The sequence below is a fragment of the Podarcis bocagei genome (genome assembly GCF_964188305.1).
Source record: "Podarcis bocagei genome assembly, chromosome: 8".
Lineage (NCBI taxonomy): Eukaryota > Metazoa > Chordata > Lepidosauria > Squamata > Lacertidae > Podarcis > Podarcis bocagei.
In genome coordinates this window covers 34,699,746-34,712,157 of record NC_138133.1, presented here as the reverse complement: position 1 = coordinate 34,712,157, position 12,412 = coordinate 34,699,746, and the positions used below count along the sequence as shown (strand labels likewise).

Below are 12,412 nucleotides of genomic sequence, written 5' to 3'. Positions count from 1 at the left end.
TGTCTCTCTCTCTCTCTTTGCAAACAAAACCGAGATCCTTTGGCACCGAGGGCGCAGCGACTCGGGAGAAGGGAGACGGGAGCAAGTGGGGAGGAGGAGTGGCGGCGGCGGCGCCCCCAAAGAGCGGGGAAGTCACACCGCAACCTGTGCCGGAGCCGGAGAGAGAGGAGAGAACAGAAAACTTCCGAGCACCGGACAACAGGAAGTGGCCACCGGCGGCGATCTTCCAGCAAAGGAGGCACCGGCCGTGCGGCTCTTGTTGGTCGGCGCGAGAGAAGAGAGAGAAGCTGCAAGACAAAGAAGGAGGGGGAGAGAAGGCGAGAGGTGAAAGACAAAACTCCCCAGCCCCGAGTTGGGCTGCTCGACCCCCTCCCCGATCTCCAAACAACGCCCCCCCCTCCCCAGAGAAGCCGAAGTCAGCGCAGGCGGCCAGCGATCGCAGGAGGGAAGGCGACGCAGGACGAGGCAGCGAAGAGCAGAAAACAAACACAGGCAAAAGTTGCTGGCGCTCTCTGTTTTGTTTCCTCCTCTTTTCTTTTCTTTTCTTTTTTATAAAAAGAATCTCTCGACAAAAAGACGTTAGCCAGGCGCCGCAGCAGGAAGAAGAAAGAAACTTAAGGGCGATGCAGACTAACTTCTGGGTAAAGAGGAACCTGGAAAAAAGACATAGAGTGATGTAATTTTGTTTGAAAGGAAGGGGCGGAAAAGCCGCGAGAGAACATGCCCTCCCCGCAGCCGGGAAGCCGGGGCACCTATGTGGTGTAAAGTGAATGCACACGCCGAGAGAGAGAGAGCCCCGCGCGGGGTGCGCGCTGTGCTGCTGCTGCTGCTGCCGCCGCCGCTGCCCGTGTCCCCGCTTGCCGCCGCCGCTACCTCTGCAGTCGGTGCCTCTCGCAGGAGGCGCTGCTGGTGCCGGGCAGACGCATCCTTGGGCGGACTGAGGCGGCTAATTGCTGAGCGCCCTCCCTCATTTACATATGCAGCCCGAGCCCGCTGGAGCCGGGCCAATCCGCGCTCGCCCCCGGCATCATTAATCGCCATGCATTATTCACAATCATAATTACTGAGCCCCGTGCGCGAGGCGCGCAGCCGGCCGCGCACCCAGCACAGACCCGCGGAGCCCCCGCCCGGCTCAGCCGCCGCCGCCGCTACTTGCTCGGGCGCTTCTTGAGTTTGTCGCCGGGAAGGGGGGAGTTGCTGCTGCTGCTCTTAATTGATCGGCGCCGAAATCCGGAGGAAGGGGTGGCCCGCCCGACACCGACGCCGACTCGACTTTCCCCTCGCCACCAAGTCCTCCTCCTCCTCCTCCCCCCACCTACCTAATCGCCCCTCCACCACCCCCTCCCCCCCCACCCCAGCGCTCCACCTCTCGCCGATGTCTCTGCAAAAAGCAGGCACCAGAAGACGCCTCAGTTAGCAGCATGTCTCGGCGAAAGCAAGCCAAGCCCCAGCATCTCAGATCGGACGAGGAGCTGCAAGCCGAGGTGCTTTCGGAGCAGGGTAAGCCAGAGGGCGCAGCAGCCCCGGGGCTAGGGAGGGCTGGAGGCGAGGGCTGTGCGCTTCCTGATCCTGGGCTTCTGGGGGAGCTCAGCCTAGAAACGATCCCGCCGCCCGCCCGCCTCCTTGGGAAGCGCGAGGCGGCGGAAAGTGCAGCCGGCGTCGGGCAGGAAAGTTCAGCCGCTCGGCCCAAGTTTCTTCCGGCTTCCCTCCCTCCCCCGCCTCCACCTTGCCGAGCTTCCCTCCCTTCCCGCGAAGCCCTGGCTGGCCCTGTTGCGTGCGCCCGGCCGCTTGAATTATGGCTGGGCTTCGGAGGGAGACACTTCGACGGGGGGCGGGCGAGCGGGCAGAGTCCCCCACGCCCAGCCCAGGCTCGCCTTCTCGCCGCCTCACCCATCGGGGTTCACGGTGGGGACTTTGGAACGGAAGAAACCCAGCCGCTTTCTCCAAAGCGAAAAGTTCATAAGAGCTTTTTTCACCCCGTTTTGACCAAGCCGCCGAGGCTGCAAACTACAGACTTTGGGCTCCGCTGGTGTAACCGCCCGGAAGCGGCCCTGACGGCGGCGGCAGCTGTCGCGTCCCCCTTGGCAACAAATAAACCCCACGAGGCCTCTGTGTGGATGGAGGGGGAGGGGGGAACAACCCCATCTCTCCCCCCCGGTCCTAACCGTGTTTTACTCTGAAGTAAGCCCCTCAGTTTCCCCCCCTGGCCCTTGGGAACTGGTGGGCGAGAGGGGGCTTCGTCGAGGCCCCCGAGGCTCCTCCCTCCGACGCCCAGAGAAGGTGGCCAGGCCGAGGACTTGGGAGAAGAAGATCGCTATCTGCGCCTATGACTTCCTGCGGCTTCCTTCAAAGGAACAGGCCGAGGCGAGAGGGGCGGGTGGTGGTGGTGGTTCCTTTCTGGAGAGGGTCAAAGGGAGAAGATGTCTCTCCTGGGCGAGAGGGAGGCAGGCCTGAGGTGGAGAAGTTGCCTGCCCTCAGGGCCAGAGCTTAGGTCTCTACTCCCGCCTTCCCTTCCCTTGCCATCTCTATTGCCAGGAAGATGTCCATGGCGTCGAGGTTGGAGTAGGAATTGCCATCTTCTTTTCCCCTTCCTCACAAGGTTGGAAAAGGGTGTGTTTTTTGGGCCCCTGCGTGCCAAAGGGCGCACTCAGCCTTGCCCAAAATGCTAGTGAAACAAGTAGCCTCCGATTTCCAAATCTCTCTGGTTTGCAGCTGCTCAAACTTATTTTCTTGAGCTGTCATTTCCGAACATGTTACAATCACTTTCTAACTATATTCACCGTGTGGCACTTAAAAAAATTTGCCACTTGTTTTCTTCTGGAGGGGAAGACAAAATCCACTAGGAAGTTTTTCATCCTTTCCCTCATAAAGTTATCGCCTACATTTCCAGCGTAATCGGGAAAAATCGTGGTTGGAAATAAATTTCTTCCCCTCCCTGCAGATCAATATTTACTTCATCCAGCCTTCTTCCTTTTTATTTTGCCCAAGAAAAAACACAACATCTTGGAAAAGGAGTTTGTTCTGAGGGGGAAGATGAAGTTGGCAACAAAGGGTTTTTCACTATTTTAAATAAACTTTGCAGCCTTGAAGCTGAGGGCAGTGTGGCTTGGTTTCGTAAGCATATGCTAGATTGCCAAATGCCCAGGGCCTCCCATTCCTATCATCTCCTTTTCCTAAAAGGACTCCAAAAACAGAAGTGGAAGGGGTTGGCTGCTGCAGCTAGTAATGTGAAAAGCTTCTTGGGTAATGGCAATAATGGATAGGCAGCGAAACAAGTTCCCTGGGTCACAGCAGAAGTATAAAATTACACATTTCTTGTTTTGTTATTAACACTTCCTTTGGTTTCAAAATACTTCAATGCAGGCAAATCAGCATTTCTTTAATAAAGATACAGCATTGTTATTTAAATCTGCAGTGGTTTGGGAGGGTCCTTGGTTTAAGAATTTAGACAACACTGAATATTTTAAAAAGTTAACGAGGGGAAAAAAGTGCCTCTTTATGGTACTTCTGGTGAGTTAATAAATTGAAGAAAATTGTTCAGCTTGGAGGGTTTTTCTTTTGGGGGGGGGTGTTGCTTAGCATCTCTTATCTATGTAGCCATGTCACCCAAGATTAGAACAGGAGATATGCTAAAAAGAAACGCTTGCATATGGTGTGTAGATTAAGAACAAAGAATCTTTTTGTCATGGAAATGTTTTTTTCTCTTTTTTTCTTTTTTGGGGTTTTGTTTTGTTTACTTCATCACATAGAATTTCTCACACTTGGTTTGTTTTGTATTGCCCTCAATGACTACATGATCAAATGAATGGATTTATTTCTGCCGAATGAGAAAGACAGTCTTTCCATCAAAAGGACTACATTGCATCCCAGTGAGGAATTTTAAAAGCGTTATTATTGTGGTCCTTGAATAGCTCAAAATCGGCTTTCACAGCAGCCCTTAAAATGCAACAATGTAAATACTTCTCTGCTTTAGAATGTTGTAATCAGAATGTTCTATGTCCCTTTTTAATATATCTTAATTCATACAGTATTGTAAGGGATTAGTAAGGAGCTGAAGTAGTCCTGCTTGCATGTTGCACTTTCATTTTCAGAAACGTGAATATAGGGAGGTATATAAACTGCTGTATGTTTAGGAACATGAGTTTGGTGCTCATCATTTACACATTTTTTACAATTAAGTATTTTTTTCTCTTTAAAGGCTCATAAGAGTTCAAACCTATCTTATAAAGTCAGCTCTCATCATTGTAGTTTACAGTTAAAGTCAAGGCATTGCCACAGTTCCTGGCTCCTGTTTTGCAACAGGCCAAAAACTAGCTCTCACCATTTATAGCACGCAAAAAGAACACTTGCAGCATTCCCCCCCCAAAAATACTCTATAATCTAAATATATTTCAACCTTCATTCTCATTAGTATTTTTAACTACTTAGTCTTTTATATAACATAACTGCTTAATCTGCTGCTAAGTCTAAAGCTTGCCTGAATCATATATGTGTATGTGTGTATATATACACATACACACACATACACATACAGAGAATCACATTTAATGTTGCATTTGAAGACTACTTTCATTAAGGAAAGCTATTAAGGGTTAATGCTCCTTTTTTCTGGCAGATATTATGTTACACAGTAGCAAAAAGAAACCTGACAGTTTGACAGAGTGGAAGATAAACATTAGGCCATATTTAAAGTTATACGAAGGCCAGTCAATTTAGGTGGCAGTGTTACAATAGGAAGTTTTAGCAATACAATAAATAATTTTTGAAGTCAGCTTGAACTACAGTGCAGTGCAACTTTATTTCACGAAGCAGAGCCTTCTCAGAAGTATGAAAACCACTCAGAATATCGCAAAGTGATATTTTGAAACGTTTGTTGTAGGAAAGATAGTTTGGGCAATTTGGAGAACGAATGCTTGCATGCAGCGATTAATTAGAATCTGTATAGCGGTTTATGCTGACAAGTAGTGAATGAAAGGTATTTATGCACTAAACGTTTTAAAGGGTGCCATATTGAAAGAAATGGTCATTATAAAGAGTAGCACAATAACTGAAGGAGTTGTTATAAAACCCAATATGGTGAATTTGCTGTTCTCTATGCTGAATGAGTTTAATCTCAAATATCAGGAGACTTTACATCCCCAGTTAAATGATTATCTCTAAATCAACAGATTACTAGCATTACAGAACAGTCTTGTTTTGTTACAGCAAATGGGAATGTTGCACACACTTTAACCCAAATGCAGTGACAATGTTGAAGAGGGGGGAACCCTAAGCGTATTCTAGTGGATGATAACTGATCAGAGATGGCCTTAAAAATAATTATTAGAAGAAATTTCGAGAATGTATTTTGTACCTTTTAAGGTAGCAGTAATTATTGCTTAGCTTACGTTTATTAGGAACCAACTCTTATAGTAATGTTACATGGCTAACAAAAATACATTTGTATTGTGCTATTTATATATATTTGTCATACATTGATATTATTGCTCTTGAAATTCTGCTCATAATTTTGATACATTTGAAATAGATATAGTAATATATATGTCCAGACAGACAGATATAGGCATACCTTTAGTAATATAAATATTTTGGCTCACTTCAGTACTGTATTAGACATTTAGGGTTGTTGTTTCTTCCTGCCCTCAGTTCATTGTAATATAGCCAGTTATTTTGTAGATGTGGGTCTGTAGCATACTTGCTAATGTCCATTAAAATTATTTAGATAAAGAAGTGTGGGTATTACGTTATACTGTTCTGTAACATGTAATACTCTTAAGAGCATTAGAAGTAACAGTAAGCCCTGAATTAAATATGAAATTGTGTGACTTTTTCCAAGCTTTCTACTTCAAATAATAATTAGGTAATTGGTTTGTTTGTTTTCCAGTTTAAAAATAAGCCTTTACAAGATTTGCTGATTAACTGTTGGCATGAGGAAAGACAATTAACTTATTTTGCTTGTACTTGTAGGCTTATAGATGGCTGCATTATAATAATTTCATTCCTATTTTATATCTATTCAAAGACCCCTCCAAAAGCATGGTTTAATAGCAGAAATTAATTTTACTAGTTTATTATTTTAGTATGCAAATGATAAAAGCAGACTAAAAAGTCTCAAATTCTTTTGTGCTATTAATCCCAGATATGCCTCCTTAAGGAGGCAGTGAAACATATGCCTTTCATGAATAAGAAACATTTAATTTTATTTGAAAAATCATTACAATCAGCTCTGTGCAATTAATATAAGCTGGATGTTCATATTTGAATGCTGATCACTTTTCTAGCCAAAATGTTGTTTTTCAAGGATCATATATATTCTTAAAGCAGCTACTTATAGTTTCTTAACACACTAATATTCTGAAATTCGAATCAGCCTAAATAAAATTGTGCGCGTCTTCCATTTAAACATAGGATTTTAAGATTTGGTTTGTTAACTGAATGCCAAAGCCAGACTAGCATGTCTAGTAAGCATTTTTTTTTAAAAAAATAAGGGCAGGATCCATTCAGCTTTGGATAATAAAACAGATGTGCTAGGATGTTGAATAGTTTCTGTCATATTTTGAACTAAATGTAATAGGAGGTGAAAAATTGAAAACACTGAAATGATACATTTTAGGTGCAATATAACACAGCATGCTTTTACAAATAGTGAAGGTTTAGTTAAAAATAGCTTCAACAGTAAGTAATAGATAGATTCAAAATTATTCTCACCTAATAGTGCAAAATGTCTGCTGCAGTTACATTTTTATATGAATCATTTCACTTCTTTTACTTTACTTTAAATATTTGTATTCAATAAGTAGTTTGGATGGAGTTTTTGAGAGTGCTTTCTAGGAAAATGAACTTAAGCAGTGGAAAGGAAATGAGCTGTGCATACATAGTCTCCTCCTAAACTTGTTTGAGAGTAGACCAGTTGAGATCCATGGGGGTTTTTTTAATCATAGAGCAAGTGCTGGATAGTTGCCAAAAGCAGTGACAAGTCATGCCACACAAGTACCGTAGAAAATATAAAATATCAATGGTTCTTTTTGCAAAATAAAAATACTTCATCATCAAAGAATACCATACTGTGGGTGATTCTTTTGTCTAATCATGAATGAATATGGCAGCAATACCTAAGCAGAATTCAAAAGCAGTTCTTGTAAAAAAGTTTTGACTGCTGAGCTAAGGATAGAACAATATGCACCGATGAAAGACAATAGGAGGTCTGCATATTTTGCAAAGGAATGCTTTCCTTCTCCTTGTGTTGAAGATGTAGATATGTTATGTTTAGCATTCGAGACCACCCCCATTTTCTGTTTTCCGTGCTTTGGTGCTGAGTGTATTGCAGAGTCTTTTTTTGTTTGTTGTCAGTGAAAAGGTGGGATTGTGTGGAGTGCCAGCAAGCTTTCCGATGGACTCTCCCTGAGGGTGGGTAGTTAGAAGTGCTTTGACAAGGTTTGCTGATTTAACCTTTGCCTGCTTTGCCCTGCCAGGGGTGGCCACTAGATGTCAAGCTCATAATACAATTAGTACATCTGTGCAGTTGACCTTGGCAGCGCGGCTTACCACTTGTTCTGTTAAGTGTTAACACCGACTCTGAGTGTTAACTAGAGATCCGTCTGAGTTTTTGCTACATTCTGTGCAGCTTATCAAATGCCCCATCTAGTTTGACACAAGTGTTTACAGTTCTAAAGAAGTGGGGGGGGGAGCCTTGTTTTATGTAGCTTTGAATTCCTTAATTAACCTTGCCAGAGCTGATGCAGTTTTATTTTGCTTAATCGAAGCGACTCTGTTGGTCATCCATCTCACTTTCTATGCATATTAATGTTTCACAAGGATGATGGCAACTGACCCAATTGGTTTGTTAGTGGTTATATTACTTTATTTATATAGAATAGTTATCTGTGGAGAGCTAGATCGGTGAGATACCGTTATATTTCAAGGCTGGAGTTCAGGCCTGATATTGCAACCATGCATTTATGCAAATAGCTACGATGCTGTCAGCGTGGCAGGAGTAGATATGTTTCTACAGAAGGTTCTATGTTATCAAACTGGTATTGCGTTTCTCGTGCTCTCCAACTTGTAAGCGTCAAAATGGGTTAGATGTTAGCTTTTGTTTTGTGAACAGTATCTGAAGCTGGAAAGTCGCATTAAAAAGTGATCTCTTACATTTTTTAGACTCCTGTTATGCAGTATTTAATAATTCGTCACTTGATACACATCAGCAATTAAACCTTAATGTTGTATTAGCTCTTAATAAAAGTTTGTGTCACCTGTGTTTGGGTACTGGAAACACGAGCTAGCTCGCAACAAATTACAAATCCTGGTAAAACGGAATACGTGCAGTATTTAAACTTCGCCAGATCATTGTGCATCATTGCTTTCCAAAATACACTTCTAAAAATACACTAACATTTTAATATATGATACTTACAGTTTTGCAGTTAGTCAAAACAAAATGTAAAGTGCTTGCTGTGTTCTTTATATGTGCAAAGAAATGCCCTAGCCTAGTGGCTGGCTGGATGTTGCATTTGTTTTAAGCAGAAAGCAGTTAGTGACTGTGCCACAGGTGGCTGTTAAATAGTGAAATTTAGGCCACTGAATAGATCAAAATAAGTATACCAGGTCAACGCAAAGTTTTGCATAGCAAGAGTGCCCTCCACTGTTCACATTCATATTATCAGTTTATGTGGCCTGTGGAAAAAGGGTAGAAATTTTTCTATTGAGTGTGGAATTTCTTCTACGTTGTTAAACACAGTAGGGGTCTCTATTTGTCTCCTCCTGTTTCACAGCTTGGGATCAGTATGTGATAATTCATCTTTCTTTATGGGATTCAAAGCTATCATAAAAAGAGTTAAAAAGAATTAATTTGAGAGAAAATAAAAGTTATTTTTTAATGTGATGTTTATTTTAAGAGATAACATAGCTAAAGCGAAAGAGTAGTATTAATTATCTATAGTGAATGAATGATATTAGATGTTGATAGCTGTTCAGTCAAGGAACATGCACATTAAAAGATAACTGAGCATTTATACTGACACAAAATAGATTTTGATAAGTAAAGTTATGTTTGAAAACACTGCGGAAAAATACTTTGTCATTCCGACAATCTGAATGTGTACAACCTGCCAATCTTTATTTGAGTAGCCATTGAGAATCAGAAAGTTTAATTAGTTGGAAACTGGCTAATGTCCATAGTTTAAGGTATATTATACTTGCATGAGCCTGTTTTCCGTTTTAAAGCTTTTATTTCCATTGTATCTTCAAGTTTGCTAGTAAGGATTTTTTTCCTTTGGGGGAAAATGAGTATTTCAAAATTAATGTAGAATTTTTCATCATTTGTATGCTGAATGGATTCACTTTGTTACAATTCATTTATCACTTTGAATAGTGTAGAAATAATGCATAGTGAATTGAACTTAAATTATCCTCTGAGTAGACTCACTGAGATCGGTGGGTCTTAAGTTAGTCATGACCAACTTAAGTCTCATTGATTGTGAAGCATCTCCTCCATGCATTACCATTTTTGAATCCACCCCAATGTTTCTGTAGTTCCTTGGTTTGCAACCAACAGCAGGTGAATAAGTCATGTAAAGCATATTAATGACAACAGTAAAAATATTTATCATACTACAATAACAAATTACCCTGTTGATAACCAATGCCCATTGTGAAATTGACAGAAAAGTTTAAGATGCCGTGGGAAGCAAAATTAGCATTAAGAACAGGATTTCCTCAGAGAATACTATTTTAAATTGTACGTAAATTGTCATGGGCTGTGTAAATGATAATTGTAAAGGGTCTTGTTTGCAAAATTAGAATACGGAGACAAAGCTTATTCAGAGTAGAATAGTTTTCTGTGCCATGTATTTGAGGAAATACAGGAACATAAGCCTTTCATGCCTGTACACATAAAAATATTTGAGAGCAGGTAGGGGAATAAGAAAAAGCAAAGTTGGCTCTTGAGGGTTAGAGAGCGCTGTCCTCAAAATTCAAACACTGCATGGCCAGCAGCGGCAAGAAAAAGCGGGTGTGACATTTGTTTTAGTACTACCCCCTGCAAATAGTGCATATTTTAGGATTTTGGTTCTTCTTTATTCTTAACATGTAGGATTCTTCCTTAATAATGGGAAAGCATACAGTCCCTGTTGCATTTCTGTTAGGCCCTTCTGATTCTAATGGAGAACTTGTACTGCTTGCAAACTGCACAAATACAGCTTGCTCTAGTACAGGGGTCAGCAACCCGCGGCTCCGGAGCCACATGTGGCTCTTTTACACCTTTGCCGCAGCTCCGGGGCGGATACTAGTGAGGGGAGGAGGCACATTGTGTGCCCCAACACTCCCCACTGTTTTAAATGTCACAATGGTTTTGCGGCTCCCAGGTTTTTTTTTCTTCGGTCCAAGTGGCTCTTTTTGTCTTAATGGTTGCAGACCCCTGCTCTAGTAGATGCTGGGACATGGTGTGCTAAACCTCTTTGTACACAGGGGGAAATATGCCAAAATTGGGGGCACATTGGCTCCCCCCCTCTTCCTCCCTCCTTTGCTCCATCTCTCATCTCCCTCTCTGCAGAGATGTATATGTTTCATATAGGAATGAATTGCTTTCTACCTAAACGTTTGACCCTTAAAGGCAATTTGGTAGCTACTTATAGTAGTATTGCTCCATGCAGGTAACTGGAATTACTGGAGTACCAGTTTTCACTGACATTCCCTGCCTAGAATCCAGTCCACAATCCAGGCACCTTAGATTCTCATTGGCTTTAATCCAAATATTTTGACTGAACTATGGCTGTGGATTTGGCTGCGTATGACATGAATACAGATATATTCTCTCCACATCAACTCGTTGAATCTCTCACATAGACCAAACCCAAACTAGTTTACAATCAGAATGTAGGAAACTTTCTCAGAATAAGCTAATCAAAAATTTGAGATGAAATAGTGCGCTGTAAATTAACAGGTAATTTCAAAAGTATATTCCTGTTAATAGAAATAGACATCTTTTTGGCTTTTTTAAAATAAAAAGATAGGGTTGTGAGTACTGAATATGATCAGAGTTTAAACTTGTCCCAGAGAGACATGTATAAGCAGCATTTGAATGTTTAAGGCAAAAAATGTTGTTATGGGCTATTTCCATCAAAGTCGTGAGCACATTCTTTTTAAAATTGATGGGAAAGGCTGGCTCCATGGGGATTTTGATTTGAATAATCAAAAAGCAGGAGAGAAAATTAATTGCAAACTGCATCACTGTGTATTACATTATTGCATTCTTTTATTTCTTGTTATAAATTTTCAGAAGCCTCAATATGCCCTGTTCTTTTCTTTTGTACAATTTTTTTTTGCAGATGATTGTTTCAGTGTAAAACAGTATTTATAGGTACGACTCAATGGACTGACTAAAGATACGTACTTTTAGATGATCGTGAAATTCGTTAGAATGGGCAGAGTAAACTGCACATTATGATTCTAAACCTTTAATGAACGTGAATTCTTTTAACCTTTTGTGGAACGTAAGTAAGGAATCCTTAGAATCATCTAATTTCTATAAACTGTCTGTGCTCCAAAATCGATGCACCTTTCCTGTTAGTGAGTTATTATGAATCATGAGAAACATTTCCAGTATTAAGAGCTTACTTCAGATGAAACCGTAAGAAAAATCTCTTTTGGAAATTATGATGATTTTAAGAAGTATTGTAAAAAGCAGTTTTAAAAAAAATCAGTTTCATTATCTCTCATTTTAAATAGGTTTGAAGAAGCATCTCTCATTTTGGTGCCAGTAGACTAGAAATTAAAAGGTAAATACAGTCTCAGTAATAAGAGCACAACATGGAATTTAGTTTTCCATTCATTTCCTATTACCTAAGTGACTGGGTCAAAGGTAATCTGGAGAAATAATTGTAAAGTATCAGAATATGGATTTTAATTTTGGAAAGAAAAATAATTCTTCCTCAGACTTCTGAAAATATTATTTTATCGCATTGGTAAAATACTATTTTATCACATTGATATACTATTCCTCCACAAAGCTTAAGGATGTGTGCCTACAGCTCTTCCAATTTATCCTCAACAACCCTATGAGTTAAGTTAGACTGAGGGAGAAAGAGTGACTTGTTGAAAGCTACCTTCTGTTCCGCTTTATGGCGGAGCAGAATTTATGTTTACACCTCCCTCATCCAACTCCGGTACTCTAAACCACTTTGGCTCTTTTAAAAATGGCCATATGAATTAGTTGCAACATTCTCCTTTAAACACTATCTGTACTTCAACCCTAAACACATATACTGGGAACTTACTCCGGTATGTATATGTCTAACATAATATAGAATTATGGTGGCAATATGCTTCAGTTTAGACATTGGACCAAACCTTGGTTTGTGCCTGTAGTTGAGAACCATACAGTGGTGTGGAGCTGTTGCCTACTTTAATTTGCTCA

At 41.4% G+C, this 12,412-nt stretch overlaps 1 protein-coding gene across 3 annotated transcripts in view; it reads left to right on the top strand.

Annotated features, from left to right (window-relative positions):
- The first annotated feature begins 1,353 nt into the window (after positions 1–1,353).
- SALL3 (spalt like transcription factor 3) overlaps positions 1,354–12,412 on the top strand; it is a 25,269-nt gene continuing 14,210 nt past the window's right edge. For all 3 annotated transcript variants that reach the window (XM_081204168.1, XM_081204167.1, XM_081204166.1), the window contains exon 1: positions 1,354–1,500. In XM_081204168.1, coding sequence (XP_081060294.1) covers positions 1,422–1,500 — 79 coding nt within the window. In that variant the 5' untranslated portion in view covers positions 1,354–1,421. The remainder of the gene's footprint in view (positions 1,501–12,412) is intronic.